The sequence below is a fragment of the Nanorana parkeri genome, unplaced genomic scaffold (assembly GCF_000935625.1).
Source record: "Nanorana parkeri isolate BGI_ZX_2015 unplaced genomic scaffold, ASM93562v1 scaffold1005, whole genome shotgun sequence".
NCBI classification, from domain to species: domain Eukaryota; kingdom Metazoa; phylum Chordata; class Amphibia; order Anura; family Dicroglossidae; genus Nanorana; species Nanorana parkeri.
Window position 1 is genome coordinate 629125 of NW_017307273.1, and position 17386 is coordinate 646510.

Here is a 17386-nt window from a genome sequence, read left to right on the forward strand (position 1 = left end):
TCCAAAAAACCGCGGAGGGCCCCCCCCCCCCCCCGGGGCATTGCCTGCTCTTTGGTCACATGTAGATGCGGGCCAGGGAATGCCCCAGCCGCAGCTGATTGGGGTGAGAAGGGAGGTCTGCCGTTGGCAGTTTTGGGTGAAGTTGGTTTACTTTACACCGAGCCCATGCACATCACTACTAGGAAAGAATGGCGGTGCATGGGGCACAACAAAAACACATACACAAATATTAAAGAAAGCCTTAGTAACTGCAGAGAGGGAGGTTGTGGGTATAATAATTAGGTTTGTTCCTGACACTCGGTACAACTGAAGATATTTGTGTGAGCAGCAAAACGTCGTCAATATTGAAGGACAAGTCCAGCTGACTATGACCCGGACACATGACAACGACTTGTAAGTATACCCTGACACGGTCACGGATACAGCCTCAATCCCGGAACATTCGCTGTCCCCATACACACACCTCTCTCGGCCCCTCCCCCCGTATCCCATGTGACACAGTAAACAGCATCTCGGCGTTCCCGTAGCTTCTAGCAGCGTCCAGCACAGGATGACGTCACGGTGACGTCAGCTGTCGGTGCGGCTCCCCCTCCCGGTAACCCAGAACTCCCTGGAATGTTCCTCCCCCGGTCATCGCGCACATGAAACGCGTCACTGCGCCGCTGTGAACCGGGGTTGTGGTTGGACGTGGAGGCTGCGGGTGAGTTCCCGGTGTATGTGTGTCACATGTATATACGGCGGGGCTGGCACACATGTTGTTGTTATGTTACACTGACAGCTAAGGAGTGACAGTGAGCTGCTATCAGTGCTGTGCAGGGTGTCTGCTCTCTGTATGTTTCTTCCTGCTGCTGATCTCACCCGACCCATGATTCCAGAAGAGCTGCATGCAGTCATTCGTCACACAGGGGAATCACTGCCTACTAGTCAGGATCTTCCCCACCAGTCACACTGCATTCTCCTGGGTGCTAAGTACCTGGATGATGTGAGTGCATCCATCACCAATGGGGGCCAGGGTGCAGGGACATGAGGGAAGGATTTAGGGGTCTCTGGGACCAGGGTACAGGGACACGAGGGAAGGAGTCAGGGGTCTCTGGGACCAGGGTACAGGGACACGAGGGAAGGAGTCAGGGGTCTCTGGGGACCAGGGTGCATGGACATGAAGGAAGGGGTCCCTGGGACCACGGTGCAGGGACATTAGGGTAGGAGTCAGGAGTCCCTGGGACCATGGTACATGGACATGAGGGAAGCAGTCAGGGGACTCTGGCACCAGGGTGCAGGGACATGAGGAAAGGAGTTAGGGGTCTCTGGGACCAGGGTGCAGGGACACGAGGGAAGGAGTCAGGGGTCTCTTGGACCAGTGTGCAGGGACATGAGGGAAGGAGTCAGGGGTCTCTTGGACCAGGGTGCAGGGACATGAGGGAAGGAGTCAGGGGTCTCTGGGACCAGGGTGCAGGGACATGAGGGAAGGAGTCAGGGGGTCTCTGGGAGCCATGGTGCAGGGACGTGAGGCAGGAGTCTTTGGGAACAGGGGCTGTGTAGCAGGAGACCGGCCAGGGTGTCCATGCTGACCCCTGTTCACTGCCAGAAGTGCCTACAAACGGTATGCAAGTATCAAAACTGGACCACGGAGCTATGCAAGAAGAATCATGTTTTCTTTTACATCTTGTGGATGACCATGAGCGCGTTTGTCACTTACCTGGGGAAGAGATGACACCAGGATGCACAATGAGAAGAAAGAAAGCTGGCGGAGGCAGCGTAATAAGTTGGGCAATGTTCTGCTGCTAAACCTTGGGTCCTGCCATCCATGTGACTGTTACTTTTACACGTACCACCTACCTAAACATTGTTCCTGACCAAGTACACCCCCTCATCGAAACAGTATTCCCTGATGGCAGTGGCCTCTTTCAGCAGGATAATGTGGCCTGTCGCACTGCAAAAAATGGTAGAAGAATGGTTTCAGGAACACGCAATGAGTTTGCGGTTTTGATTTGGCCTCCAAGCTCTTCAGATCTCAATGAAATCAGGCATTTGTAGGATGTGCTGAAAAGACAAGTCCGATCCATGGGGGGCCCACCTTGCAACAAAAGGTTCTGCTACTGACAGCTTGGTGCCAGACAACACAGCATAACTTCAGAGATCTAGTGGGGTCCATGCCTCCATGGGTCAGGGCTGTTTTTATATTCAAAGGGAGCCCTTTCAATATTAGGCGGGTAGTCATAATGTTATGGCTATATTATTTTTATATATACTGTATACACGCACACTGTGTATTCAGTGGTTTGCTTGGAGTTCAGCTTTTAACTTTTCTATTTTAATGAAATATTCAGCCTCTTCCCTGCTCACTTGGGAAAATGTGCTTCTCCATTTTGCTAGAATAAGCTGGAATGCGGGGCTGGGCATCAGGCTATTAAAAGGAAATCCCACCAAGAGTGCAGGAGGCATTTTATCTAAACTTCACAGTGTGTGTGCAGAGCCAGGCAGAGGGTTTTTTTTATTTTTTATATGACAGTAGATGGTGTTAAAATCTGACACGGGCTGGACCCTATACAGACATTAGAAGTATATACTCTGTGTGCACAATTATTAGGCAAGTTGTATTTTTGAGGATTCATTTAATTATTGCACAACTACAGTGCTCTCAGTTAATTTCAAAATGTTAATAAATCTCAAACGTGAATATTGAAGAAAGTAAAACTGAGGTTTTGGCTTTCTAAGGAGAACATCTATATGTGCACAATTATTGGGCAACTATTAGGCTGGGTTCACACCTAGGCGTATTGCAAAAGTGCGTCTGTCACGCGTTTTTTTACCGCGATTCGCGGTAAAAAAGTCGCGCGATTCCGAAGGCTACTTGGCTGTATTCCAATGGAAAACGCCCTACAAAACGGCCCAAAGTAGTACCTGTACCTTTTCAGGCGTGGGCCGTTTTGTAGCGCGTTCGGGACGGGCGGAAATACGGCAAGGTGGGAACGAGTCCATTGACTCCAATGCAATTTATATTTTTGAGCGTTTTGTAGAGCGTTCTTCGAGCGTAGAACGCGCTACAAAACGTTCAGGTGTGAACGAGGGCTTAGTGTGCACAATTATTATTGCAACTAAATGGAAAACAAACTTTTTCCCCTCTCATGTTTATTTTCATCTGTTAAAGTGAGAATAATAAACAGCTCAACATTTACAAATAAACATTTTCTGACATTTTAAAAAACAAAATCAGTGACCAATATAGCCCATACCAGTCATCAGCCTTCCATCGATGGAGTCTGTCAGTTTCTTCATCTTTTGACGATCAACTTTTTGTGCAGCAGCAACCAAGGCCTCCCAGACACTGTTCAGAGGTGTGCACTGTTTTCCTTCACCGTAAATCTCCCGTTTAAGAAGGTCCCACAAGTTCTCAACAGGGTTTAGGTCAGGTGAGGAAGGGGGCCATGCCATTATTCTTTCATCTTTAAGGCCTTCACTGGCTAGCCACACAGTGGAGTACTTGGATGCATGCAATGGAGCATTGTCCCATCGGAGGAAATTCCTCCCTACCTAGACCAAACATATTCACAGGACACAACACACAGACACAGTACAAAAAAAAAATCTGATCGCAAGACCACCAGATGTGCAACATAGTCCCATCTTCCCTCCCCTATCTCCAACATTGCTTAGGTATGCTTGGTTAAACTCTAGGAAGATTAACTGGACACCTATACCACCTAGTTACAATGTTAAAGTTTATTATTATTATACAGGATTTATATAGCGCAGTTGGCGCAGCGCTTTACAATATAAGGAGGACATTACAATCACAATACAATCCAAGACAAGATTTGAAGGAGGGCCCTGCCCGTGAGGGCTTACAATCCAAAAGGGCAGGGCCAGTGATACATGAGGAGGTAGCTGTGTGGGGATGAAGTTTCGCTCCTGTGCTCGGCTTGAAATTGTGGATTTAAACGTTAAGGCAAAGGACCGCACCCAATCCTCGTTCCTACATTCTAGTATAACAGGGGCAGTTGGGGAATGCCTGTTACAATGATATATATAACAGAGTTTGAATTTTATACGTACCCTCTCTTTTATTCACACCGAGATCCCCAAATGCTGTCAAATCTCTTGTCACCCTTCCAACTGGGGATAGTGACGAGAATTTTTTTTTCAATTGGAGATACGCTAGCCACCGGCCTTCAGGAGGGGAGTCATCGGGGTTCAGTGACTTTGGGGGCAGCAAACCATTACTCATACGTGCTTGCTTCATTGGAGATGGTTCCACTTTTATAAACCGTGAAGATCTTCTACCAGGGGGAAATTCTGGGTGTGAGGGGACCCACATAAGATGATACATTATAGGACCCAATCGCATTATCCCAAATACTTAACAATTCGATGACAAACCCAGACTTTTTACAAGTGACGCCATCACGGTGCTGCAGCCTGAGCAGAGCTCTGGGAGGGGCCCAGCAAGCCCCACCCACTAGAAAATTAGATGAGGGGGGTGGATACAAGACCAGCCACCCTGCACAAGAGCACCGGTTATTGGTCTTTGTTGCTGGAAGCTCCTGCACAGAGGCAAAGTCTTACACTGGTTTACTGCACAGATCTGGAAGACATATACAAAACACACCAAGATTTCAGTTAGAATACTCCTGGCTCTTGTATTTAGACAAGATTTGCTTATTCTGGAGCTTAGCTTTAAAGTGGAACTTTGGGTTAGTGAAAAAAGTAACGCGACACCCCCAGTCTACAAATGCAGGATATAATGCTAGTTATGTGTATTGGGGCTCTAATAGAGAGTTATACTTGCCTTACTCCATGCTTTTGCAGTATTGCTCCTTGATGGTTGCAGTAGTGATGACTGGTCCCCCAAAGCCGATCCTCTTCTTTGGCCTTGTCACCGCCCCCTCTCACTGCTGTCATCACATTCATTGCAACCTCAGTGGCCACTTCTGGTCCTGCATTGTAGGTGATGATATCAAGGGCCTGCCTACGTTACGTGGCAGGAGAGAAGGCCACGGTGCTTGAAAAAGGTAAATGAGCAATGTATTCTGCACATATAGGAGTGGTTGCTTTTTATTTATTTTATTGGACCAACCTTGAAGTTGGCAATATCCAACCAACTGCATAGAGCTGAAATATATGGAAGTAACCTGTTCTGTTTGCTAGAATTCTAGTAATTCTGTACAGCCAGTTTTGTGACTCACACACCTGCTGCCTTGTGTGACCCTACAAGTCACATTCACAGTTCTTAATTTTGCAGTGTCATCTGCCTACTCTTAGAACTATGTACGAGTATCATTACCCTACTGAGTTCTCTATGCTTTGCTCATATGGTGTAGGATACCCATGCCTAAAAACTGTCAACCTAATTGACTTGTAGCTTGAAACCTTCCACTCTAGGGCCTCGTTCACACGAGCAGTAAGGGCACAGTAAAGGTTGATGTGCCTTTTTGCCGCCCCGAGCCTGCAATTTCAGCACTGCGGCCAACAACAAAAAATCAGCAGCATGTCGTATTTGACAGGTGGTTCTGCTTGTCAAAAGCCGCAGGTGAAATGAATGGGACTGCACCGTAACCTGTACTTCAGTACAGATTCCCATTGGGATTTAAAAAAAACCCCCTGCATTCAGGAGGCGGTAGTTTCACATCCAGATTGTTGGCCACCACTGCGGATCGCTTTGCATAGGGCGGTGGAATGTCAGGCTCATCTGAATGAGGTCCTGGTCTGCTATGCAGGAGGTTGTGGGAACATAGCATGGAGGTATAGTTCCAGCTTTATGCTCGCAGTAATTTAGAATGCATTTCATATTGTTGGAAGGGAAGGAAGGAAGGAGCGAGCTCTGTTATATTAACCTACAATTCTACAGACTCTGATATTTGTGACAAGTATTCTTAATGTTTTAATATTATTACTTAATATTTCAACTCATCATGCCCTAAACCCAAGAACAAAAGTTAAATATATATTGCAACTTTCCAGGCTGTGTTAGTGATTTTTTTTTCTGGATTTTTTATCTTACCTTTTACTTGGTGATCCTGCCAGTATCACACTTCCTGTCCTAGGGTGACAACTCTCACTTACTGTACTGTAATGAAAGAAGAAGCAGGGTTAGGGCTAGAGCACACCTCTCCCTCTACTCATCCCTATAACATAGGGAGGAGGAAATGGTCTGTAGTTTACAGAAGTACACTTGGCAGGCCGATACTAATGCTTAAGGTAATGCTGCAGAGTTCTCGTGAGGTTACAAGCTCACTGGATTTCTGGCAGGATCAACAGTTTTTTTTTCCCCTTTTGCACTGATTAAATAGGTATAACAGTATATTAACAGACTGAAAGTGAGCTAATAAGAGAAGTTTATTGTTGGGGTTTACATTTACATTTAAGGCCCCATTCACACCTAAACGTGAATGCTTTCAGACAATTGTTTATGCGCATTGTACAGGTGATTTTCAGGTGCTCCCATTGAAGTCCATGGGGCCAAAAATGTGCAATTCTGCCGGAAAAAGCTCATGTACTTTATGGGGTGAGAGGTGTCAAACTACAAGCAACACAATGCTCAGAAGTTTACCAGCACCATTAAAAAATGGGGGCGCTGCGCTGTTTTTTGTTGAGTTCCAGCACTGCAAGTCTTCCTCTCCTGGCTACGAGGGAGCTCCATAGAAGTCTATGAGGCTGTTATGTGCAGGTGTGGCCAGCAGAGGGAGCGGTGGATGTAAACAATAACAGAGCCGTGCCCATCAGACAAACCTCGGTAAGTACAGATCTGTGGAGGGTGGGATCGTTTAGATCAGGGGTGAGGGGGAAAAAAGGATAAGTGCTTTTTGTTTTAAATTGCATTTATCCTTTAAAAATAAGGAGTTTTCTTCTTGCTGAGCGACGTCATGGTTAGGGAAACAAACAACAGATAGCTCTGGGGTGAATGGGGCCTTATTTATAGGGTTAAGTGTCACATCTGTAGTATCCATATGAAAGCTTACAACGCGTGCTCTAAAATTCTTATTGGCAGACGTCTTTATTTAGCCTGGTTCGGTGTTATGTTAGACCTCTAGTACACTTAGCAGTTGGTCTCTCAGAGGTTTTGTGACATAATTTATGATTTATAATACAGTGAGCCACATATGTAAACATGAAGTGCAGCTTTCTAGTATCAATAATGAGAAAAATACACCAAGTGCAGAAATGGGTGTTTTAACCTGCTCTTAATTTTACAAACTCTTCCTCATAGTTTTTATTCTGTAGAAGTGTCAGTAGTATTTACATGCTGAGTACATGCATTTGGCATGTGCTATCGATTCCAGGTTTACTGTATGAGCTTTATGTTCTGAGTCATATTTTATAAACTAAACGAATGAGGCATTGACTCAAGGAGCTGTCACTTACATGGCATTGCCAAGCCATGTGTTATCCTTTATTTGCTCTATAGCACTTAAGTCTAGCTTTGATTTCAGTTCGAAGTAAAGGGAATGTGGACAGGGGTAGTGATCTTGCGCTGAGAAAGGCAAGCGGGTTTGAAGCATCCTGACTGGAAGTCTGTTTCATATGCTACAAATCCTGTAAGTGGGGTGTTCAGAAAATGTCAGCTATGTAAGTGAATTAAACTGTGTATCCCAGACCTTCCGCTAGCTTTCCTGTTCCTTTCCCCTATACTTTTGTTTCTATATTCTCTGATAAAACGTTTTCTTTTCTCTTTTAGCTCTCCATATCGGTATTACAGAAGAAGGCTCTTTTATCCGCAATCCTGGAATATCACTGATACCCGGACCACTGATCATGTTGTGCTGGGGAAATGCTTCCTTTGGGCAACTAGGACTAGGGGGAATTGATGAAGAAATTGTCATAGAACCCAGAAGATGTGACTTTTTCCTAAATAAAGCAATCCGTGATGTTGGATGTGCCAGCAGGCATACTGTGTTTGTTTTGGATGATGGGACGGTCTATACATGTGGATGCAATGATCTAGGACAATTAGGACATGACAAAGGCAGGAAAAAGCCAGGTAAGGGCTTTTTCTTTTCTTTTTTTTGTTTGTAAATTCTGTATTTTTTAATTTTTTGCTAACAATACAATACAAACGGTAAAGGTAGATAAACACACAGTGAATATAGAGACACGTAAGGGCTTTTTGAGATCTTCTAGTGAATGAGGAAAATGCAGATTCATGATTTTAGCTTCACTTTTTCACTTGTAACTTTTTCCAAAGAAATGAATGCTATTCTTCAGAGATCCCTGTAAATGCAGAATAAGCTGGCTCTGCTTTGCATGTTCTCCTGGAAGATGGCTGTGTACAATCTCAGAATTCATTATCTTTGCTACAGAAAAAAGGGCATCAACAAAGTCTAACAAATGCTTCCTCTTCCTTATACAGGTGAAACTCGAATAATTAGAATATCGTGCAAAGTTCATTTATTTCACTAATGCAACTTAAAAGGTGAAACTAATATATGAGATAGACTCATTACATGCAAAGCAAGATAATTCAAGCCGTGATTTGTCATAATTGTTGTGATTATGGCTTACAGCTCATGAAAACCCCAAGAACCCCAAATCCACAACCTCAAAAAAGTAGATTATTACATGCAATCAATAAAACAAGGATTGTACATAGAACAATATCGGACCTCTGAAAAGTACAAGCATGCATATGTACTCAGTACTTGGTTTGGGCCCCTTTTGCAGCACTTACTGCAATTACTTTTGCACGATATTCTAATTATTCGAGTTTCACCTGTATAGTGGCTGCCAGTGGCTTCAGACTCAGAAGAGTACATTATTCAGGTTCCTAATCATTGCCTTTGCAGTTGTCTGGATAAGGGCAGTTCCGGTACATAGCTCTGAATCTTGCTATTATAAAAGAACTAAAGCCATACATTTTATTTCTTTTTTTGTTTTGGATAGAGGGCAGAGGGATTAGAACACTTGTCAGGTTTTTATTGCTATCTCTGTCCCTGTTTAAGTTCATTCACCCTCTATATTTGTCCTGTTGACTGTTACATCCTCATCATACGCCAGTATAGGTGGACACACATAACTGCACTACTATCTGCATACAATTTATTTAAACTGGGCATGCTATCCCTATTGGGGTTATAGTGTATGCTACCCCAACAATTCTTTGTGTCTGTGTGTGTGTGTGTGTCTGTGTTTTCATGTTGCTGTGTGTAAATGTAGCCTGTTCATACTGAGTTCTTCATTTGTTCTGAAAATACTCTAAAAGTGATTTTTTTAAAATTGAGTTCTCACCAGGATAAGAAAGGAGGGGAAATCTTTCAGTGGGGACACTTGCTCTAGTGACTACCAGTGATTTCCACTTACTACTTTTTGTTTGCTATGGGCAGGGCTTGAAAAATCCACTCGTCCTCTCGTCTGTGACAAGAGGACGGCGGAGCTCGACCAGTAGCTTCCCGGCCGGCCGTTGTAATTACATGGCCGGCCAGGACCTTTACATTCAATCGATCGGTTGTCTCTAGAGACGTCCGATCGCTTGTATAGGAGCAGCTGTTACTGCCTTTGCCAGTCCCGAGATCCGCTGTGCCCAATGCGTGCGGGACCGGCACAGGAGGTCAAAGGGAGATCGGTACACGATCTCCCTTTTGATCTCCTCTCAGTCCCTGAATGCATGAAGTCATGTATATTACATGACTTCCTTCATTCAGTGTCAATATCCAGCTACAGAAGCTGATGAAGCAGATCTCTGCTTAATCGGCTTCTCTGGGGGTCCCTAGGTGACATTAGGGGTCTTGGTGACCCCTCATGTCTCCATAAAGAGGACCTGTCATGTAAATTGGCTATCACATAGGGGGCTTCTTATTCCCCTATGTGATAGCACAGGGCCGGCCTTAGGGGTGTGCGAGCAGTGCGGCCGCACAGGGCGCCATTGCAACAAAGGCGCCGTGCGGCCGACACAGCTCGTCCTGGGGGTGGCTTCTCTCCCCCTCACCGCTGGGCGCTGGCCCTCCGATATGACAGCGCTCCCTCGTCCGCGCAGGAGGGAGCGCTGCCTGCTGTCAGGATGGCGGAGCGGTGAAGGAGAGAGAAGCCGTGCCCGCAGCTGTCAGGATGGCCGAGCAGGTAGGAGATCGAAGCCGCTGTCATCCTGTCAGTTTCAGGATGACAGCGGCTCTGTGCGTGGCAGAGCGGGGGATGGGTAAATATCAGTGATATTTACCGATCCTCCGTGTGAGAAGGACAAACAAAAGCATGACATGTTTGGTGTCTATTTACCCGACGTGACCCCGTATTTTTATATTTTACCAAAAATATGGGTGATAAATGGGTGCGGTTACTGGGGGTGTGGCCACTAAAGGGTGTGGCCACTGAGGGGTGTGGTCACTGAGGGGCGCTGTAAAGCATTCTCGCACAGGGCGCCTAAAGGCCTAAGGCCGGCCCTGTGATAGCAATAAAGTTGTGTAAAAAAACAAAAAAAAGTAATACATAAAGTAAAGAAGCATCAAAAAAAATAAAAACTTTTTTTAAAAGTCCCCGGCCCCCCACATACACACGCAGATATGCGTCGGGTGCACCTACATGCAAAAACGAAGATTGCGCCTATTGTGCTGCATATGTTACATATGAACGTCGGAGTGTGAGCATTCATTTTAGGGCCATTAATCACTGACCACACTAAACTGATGAGCAATAAAAGCGTTTTAAGCATCGCCTATGGCCAATTTTCAGTGTGGTCATTTTTTGCAATTTTGTGGGCGCGCAATTTTAAGGCTTGATATGTTTGGTGTCTATTTACCTTACGTGACCCTGTCTTTTATATTTTACCAAGAATATGGGTAAGAATAGATGTTTTATAACATAACGTAGGGAAAACATATTTTTTTTTTAAATTTACTATACTTTTTTCATTATATAGTAAAAAAATAACACCCCGCCCCCCCCGCAGTGGTGATTATATACTTCCAAAAGAAAGCTCTATCCGTCCCCAAACAAATGTTAACATAAATTGCAAGGCTATAGTCCGGTCATGCTGACTGGTGAAATTTCTAACTGACTGGTGAGACACCCTAAAATTTTTCAAGCCCTGGCTATGGGATAGGAAGTGAAGGGAAACCTCTCAAATGGAACACAAATGGCAAAAACAACTGAAAAATTGGGGGAAAAAAAGATTTGACTTTAGTTCTACCTAAACTCCCAGGCAGCCATGCTCCTAATGTGTTGATAAACCCAATTCTAAAGTATGTTAGTTGTGTAGCCACTGTGACTTGCGTTACTGTATGTGAATTAATCTTTCTGCCGGAGTCATCTGTGCATAGATCCAGTTGATTCCATGTGGTGGCTCCATTCACTAGCATGGTTCCAATGTGTGCACTCCTCCACCTGGGACTACATATAAACATCAAGCCTCTCTGTGTATGGCCAACTCAGAGTTCCAGTGGCCTGACTTCATCTATAAGCTCCACCAGTTGGCATGCCCCTGTCCGATGAGGGCCCATTCACACTAGCCCGCCTGCTGAAACTGAATGTTTTAGTTAGTGTACACCGCACACTGCCGGAGCTGTCATTATTTACATTCTTTTTTTAAGATTTTGGGGAATGTAGAAACTTCACTCCATTTATGTCCCCGCACACCGCGGTGTTCTGCACTGTGGTGCGGTCCAGCGCACTTCAAAAAGGTGAAGCATGTCTGTATATTTTCATAGCACTCTGCAGATCACACCTGTGTTGTGATGCAAAGCGGGCATGTAGAAGACAATTGTTTTCTATGTACCCCAGTAGTCACTGGGGGTATTCAGTTACTACAAATCACCAGTCACCACATGTAGTTTGAACGGGTCATGAGAGTGCCCATCCTGGTCACTTTGATCAGACCGCTGAAAGTGAAACTAAATCGAAAAATGGGCGAGGAGTCGGTTTATCATCTGTTTGTGCTTCCAGATTTCATGCTATCTGCAATAATAAAGTTGTCTAACGCTCTATAAATGGTAATAAAGAAACTTTCTATAAGAAGTATTAAGATAAAATGTCTGCTTTCAATTTGAGGAGGCCATGTAGCTGGTACCGCCATGAACACTAATATTGGCAATCTTTGACACATTACTTATTCAATAATTTTTAGTTAACTTGTATCCATTATTGAGGATAATTACTTTTTTTTTTTTTTCCAGAACAAGTTGGAGCTCTCGATGCTCAGAATATTGTTGCTGTCTCCTGTGGGGAAGCACATACACTGGCCCTCAGTGACAAAGGACAAATGTTTTCTTGGGGTCTAGCCAAGGATGGGCAGATAGGTCTATCTGTGATAGAGGAGAATGTCAGAATACCGAGGTAACGTGCCTTTCTTTTTAATTGTTTTTGAGTTTTACTTATTATTCATCTTGTTAATGCTCCGAAATAAATCAAACATAATGTATTATGGAATTAACTTCTGAAGTCTCCTACATACAGCTAGTCCCCGAGTTAAGAACATCTGACTTGTGTACGACTCTAAGGTCCCAGGCTGTTCCAGTAATTGCAATGCTCCCGTGCTCGAGCCGACGTTTGTAGTACTGTACCGCCTGTACATTACAGGAAGTTGTTAGATGTGCAGACGAGGAGTGCCTGCCTCTTCCTCCGGGCCTGGTACTGTACATTACAGGAAGTTGTACAAACATCTGTCCAAGTTGCATTTAAAGTAGAACTCTATACAAATTTTTTTGTTTCATTTTTATTTTTAGTTAGTATGGGGTGGGGTTAGAGCCACTGCGAGGAGAGCAAAACAAACGTTACAGAGGGTTAACCCTTCCCTATGCTATCCAAAAGTAAAAAAAACATTTTGGGCTGTAGTTACACTTAAAATATGTACCTGTTCCAAATTACATACAAATTCAACTTAAAGGAGAACTATGAGGTGAGTGATTTTCACTCAACCCTATAGTTCGAGCCAATGTGTGACAATGAAACTGTCACACGTCGGCTCAATAGATTGGGAAGTGAGCAAACACATACCCTTTAGAGCTGCAACAGTTAATCGATTTAGTCGATTAAAATCGACGATTGAAAACGTTGGCAACGTTTACGATCGTCGATTCGTCGGCTATCGATTGATTTGCCTGTTCGTGGCTGTTCCGGGCTCCACATGTGGCCTGAGCAGCACGTCACACGCTGCTCCCGCTGCGGCCGCCGTGCCCACGGCACAGGCAGCGTAAGTCACGCCTACCGCACAGGACGCTGAAGCCGCGCACGCCGCTGCTCTACTCCTCGACGCGATCTCCCTCACTCGTCGCTGGCCCGCCGACAACCGAGGGCCCACCTTCTGAAGCCAGTGGTGGACGGAGCTGCAGTGTGGAACAGGTGTGCGGGGATATAGTGGTGGAATAGGTGTCAAATGTACTATATTGCACACCACACTTTTTTTTTACTTCCACCGCGCCAAGCTTGCTCCCGTGATGGACTACAATCTTAACACAAACTAGTCGTCAATCACTGGAGCCTTTTTTTTTTTTTTTTATCCGATTAACCGATTAATCGAACTTAATAATCGGCCAACTAATCGATTATGAAAATAATAGTTAGCTGCAGCCCTAATACCCTTCGCTCGATCATGTCCCTGCAGAGATTCCCCCTGTCCCTGCTTTGATCCTCAAGAGCTGATTTGCGGAACGGATGGGGGAGGGGGCGGGTACAGCTGGCTCTGCCTCAAGATAGGCAGAACCAGCTGTCAATTACGCAGCTGGATGGATCTCAGCAGTAATGTCGGGATCCGTCCCAGCTGCGGCGCTCTCAGTATACCGCGAGCTACAGCTCGCGGTATACTGAGCTTTGGGTCACGGGAGGATGCTAGTTTGTGTCCTCCCGTGACCCGTAGGAGAACTATGGGGAAAAACACTTAGCCCATAGATCTCCTTTAAGAACAAACTTACAGACCCTATCTTGTTTGTAACCCAGGGACTGCCTGTAGCTAAATCGGAAGTCTGGGCAGATAAAAAACAACACAAATGAATGGAGCTTGGTAATCATTAATACATCAATAAATGTATTTTTTAAATTAAAGCAGTGCAAATACCTTCATTTGTGGTGCTTCGGCCTCCTCCTCTCTGATGTGTACTATACAGGGACTGCAAGAGGCTAATATCAGGTCATATTCAGCAACCTTTACTGCTTGCATTACAAAAATGAATTTAATGATGTATTGATAATGGCATAGCTGAATTATTCTGCGCCTCCTCTATCTGTATGATGTAAGGCATTGCATAGCTCTCCACTTCATTTTGGGCAAAACAACAGATATGGAACATCTTCTTCAAATGTGGTAGGAATTGTGATAAATGCAACAAGCTTTTCCTGTATATCAAGCTGGGCAAAGTAACAGGTTTGCTGCATAAGTACTAAACTTTGACCGGAAATATGGGGAGCTCCAGTGGTATATTAAGGTGACGGGAGGAGCAAACCTCATCTATTCTTGCAAAGTTCAGGCTTGGTCCTGTTATGCCACCTCTTTATTGGTCCCTTTTTTTGTGAGGGACAGTTACATTGGCCAACAGGGATGCTCGAAAGGCAGGAGAGCTTAGGGCCAGCCTGAACTGGAAAAGGCATGATTTGGATTGCATTTCATTTTGCCTGTGGTTTTCTCTGATGGCAATCACTGCTTATGTATTTTTATATAATTAAATAAAAACAATGAAGCGCCACGGACGATCAATCCCCAGTGGGAAATCCTCTCAGGCACACTGCAGGACGCTGCCCCAAAGAAGCCGGGAGAGCTGAGAATCTAGAAAGTAAGCAGAAAAGGGGCGCCTTCCTGGTGCAGATCAATTTTATTTCAGTAGATGAAAGTGAAAAACCGAATGGTACTCACTGATGAAGGGGGCGTGCCCCGGAAACGCGTTAACGGCACCACACATTGGCATTGCCTAGTGGACATCTTACTGCTTGTCAGCTCTCCCATGGCTGTGTGATTTTCATGTTTTGTGAGTACCATTCGGTTTTTCACTTTCATCTACTGAAATAAAATTGATCTGCACCAGGAAGGCGCCCCTTTTTGTGCTTACTTTCTAGATTTTTATATAATTGCTTATGTGGTTTTGGATAGAGTGGGAAAGGATTTGAACCCCTGTCAAGTTTTTTTTATTACTCTGTATGTCTCTAATTTGGTGGATTTACTCTTTTTTTTAACCATTTTTTTTAAATGACCTTTTTACTCTCCTTTTTTATGACCTTTTGACACCAAAACAGAATGTGATGAGAAATCCAAACATTTACTGTTGTCAGCAGAACAAAAGATATGAGTGCCACCTATTCCTGATACACTGATATATTTGGACAGTTATTTAGAGGTCCATGTTCCAATAAATGTACGAAAAATCACTTTTCATTGGAGAAGTTTGGAACAGAAGTCTGAGCTAGAGGTTTGGAACAAAATTAATCTGCACGTGGATGACGTGGTTCAGTATTGTTTATTAAAAGAGAACTATGGGGTAAGTGTTTTTCCCCATAGTTTTCTTAAGGGTCACAGGAGGACATATAATAACCTCTTCCCGTGAACCAAAGCTCAGTATATATATCGCGAGCTACAGCTTTCGGTATACTGAGACCACCGCAGCCGGGACGAATCCCGATATTACTGTCGAGATCCACTCAGCTGTGCCCTCCCCTGTCCGTTCCTCCAGTCAGCGCTGCAGGATCGGAGCGGGGAGGTGGGAATCCCTGTGGGGAGGGATGACTGACAGTCACCGCTCGCTGCAGGGAGATGATCGAGAAGTGAGCTAGCAACGGTATGCGTTTGCTCACTTCCCGATCAATTGAGCCGATGTGTGACAGTTTTATTGTCGCACGTCGGCTCGAACTTTGAGGATGAGTGATTTTCACTCACCTCATAGTTCTCCTTTAAGGTTTGTGGTATAAAAAGGAAGTTAGGGAATTGACACTTGAGTCTTTGCACCCTTCTGGAAATATTCTCTGCATGCTGATGTGTGTCTTTGCTGCTGGCTATGGAATCCCACTGTCTGAGGCTATTTTAATAGCCTAAGGCATTTCGTATGTTCTGGTATCTTCTAGCAGGCAGGGGGTGGGGAAGCCCTTCTTGGCTTGCTTTCGGAGTTCTGCAGCTCATGCATACCTATGTTAACAGTAGAAAAGTGTGAGGATACACAACTTTGCCCTTTAAACAAACATACATGCATTTTTTGAGAGGTCCCGTAAGAAAACTATTCCTAATGGAAAACTTTAAAAAAGTTGCCAGCCCTATTTCACCTTCTGCTAATTCTAGTGGCCTGGCTGCCATGTTGATTCTTTTGCTTCAATTATTTGAGTTGCTAACTTGAAACAAAAATGCAGATAAGGCCTTCTTACATTATGCTGAATTTCCTCATATACATACTTGTTACAGGTTGGTGACTCAGAACTTTGTGAAGCCAGCGTCAGTGTAGTACAGGGGTGGACAGATTCCAGGATCCGGATGGCCAATACTCCTTTAAAATGACAGTTGGCATTAGGGCTGCAACAACTAATCGAAATGGACGATATCGTTGTAGACAATTCTCATTATCGATTTAGTTGATTTAGCTCAGCTGACCCCCCTCCTCCTCCCAGTGCCCCGCGCAACTCTGTTCAGACGTCCTATTCCCCCACCACAGCAACTCGGCTCAGATGTCCCGTCATTCTCCCCCCCGCGCAACTCTGCTCAGCCACCGACTCTGCCTCTCCTTGCTGCAATCTGTCACCGCCGATCCTACTGCTCTCCCCCGCCTGTATCGGCTGTGGGCATCGGAAGAGACACAGACCAGGCCATGCCTGTTTACATACAAGCTATGGAGCCGGCAGATCGCTTGTATGGGGTGCCAATCAAAGCGCCCCCCTCCGCATTCCCCCGTTCCGCTAGTCCCAAGCTCCGCTGTGCCCGGTGGGATCCCGGGACCAGCATGGTGGCTCTCTGACAGGGGATCAGAGGGAGATCGGCACACGATTTCCATCCGGTCCCCTCTCCGTGTCAGTATATTACATCACTTCCGCATTCTTGTGTCACTCTCCAGCTTCATAAGCTGATGAAGCAGATCTGTGCTTTTTGGGGGTCCCTAGGTGACAGGGGTCTTGGAGACCCCTGATGTCTCCATAAAGAGTACCTGCCGCATATCTTTGCTATCACATAGGGGGGTTTCTTAGTCCCCTATGTGATAACAATAAAGTTAAGTGAAAAAGGAAAAAAAAATTTAAGTTGCAAAAAAAAAGTCACACATGAAAAATAATTAAAAAAACTAATTTTTTTTCTAAAGTCCCCGCCCATTCATACACGCGTGCAAACATGCGTCGATTGCGCCCATTACGCCGCACATGTTATATATCGCCGCGAACGTCGCAGTGAGAGCAATAATTCTAGGGCCATCAATCACTGATAACACTAAACTGATGAGCGGTAAAAGCTTTTAAAGCGTCGCCTATGGTCAATTGTGGGTATGGTAGTTTTTTGTGATTTCACGGGTGCGTG

The 17386-nt window shown here is 45.0% G+C and overlaps 1 protein-coding gene across 1 annotated transcript; it reads left to right on the plus strand.

Annotated features, from left to right (window-relative positions):
* Positions 1-501: 501 nt before the first annotated feature.
* LOC108795779 (probable E3 ubiquitin-protein ligase HERC4) lies at positions 502-12252 on the plus strand (the record flags this gene model as incomplete). The annotated part of the gene is made up of 3 exons (XM_018567079.1): positions 502-700; positions 7673-7975; positions 12093-12252. Coding segments are annotated over exons 2-3 (386 nt in total), but the record flags the coding sequence as incomplete, so codon positions are not given.
* Positions 12253-17386: the final 5134 nt, after the last annotated feature.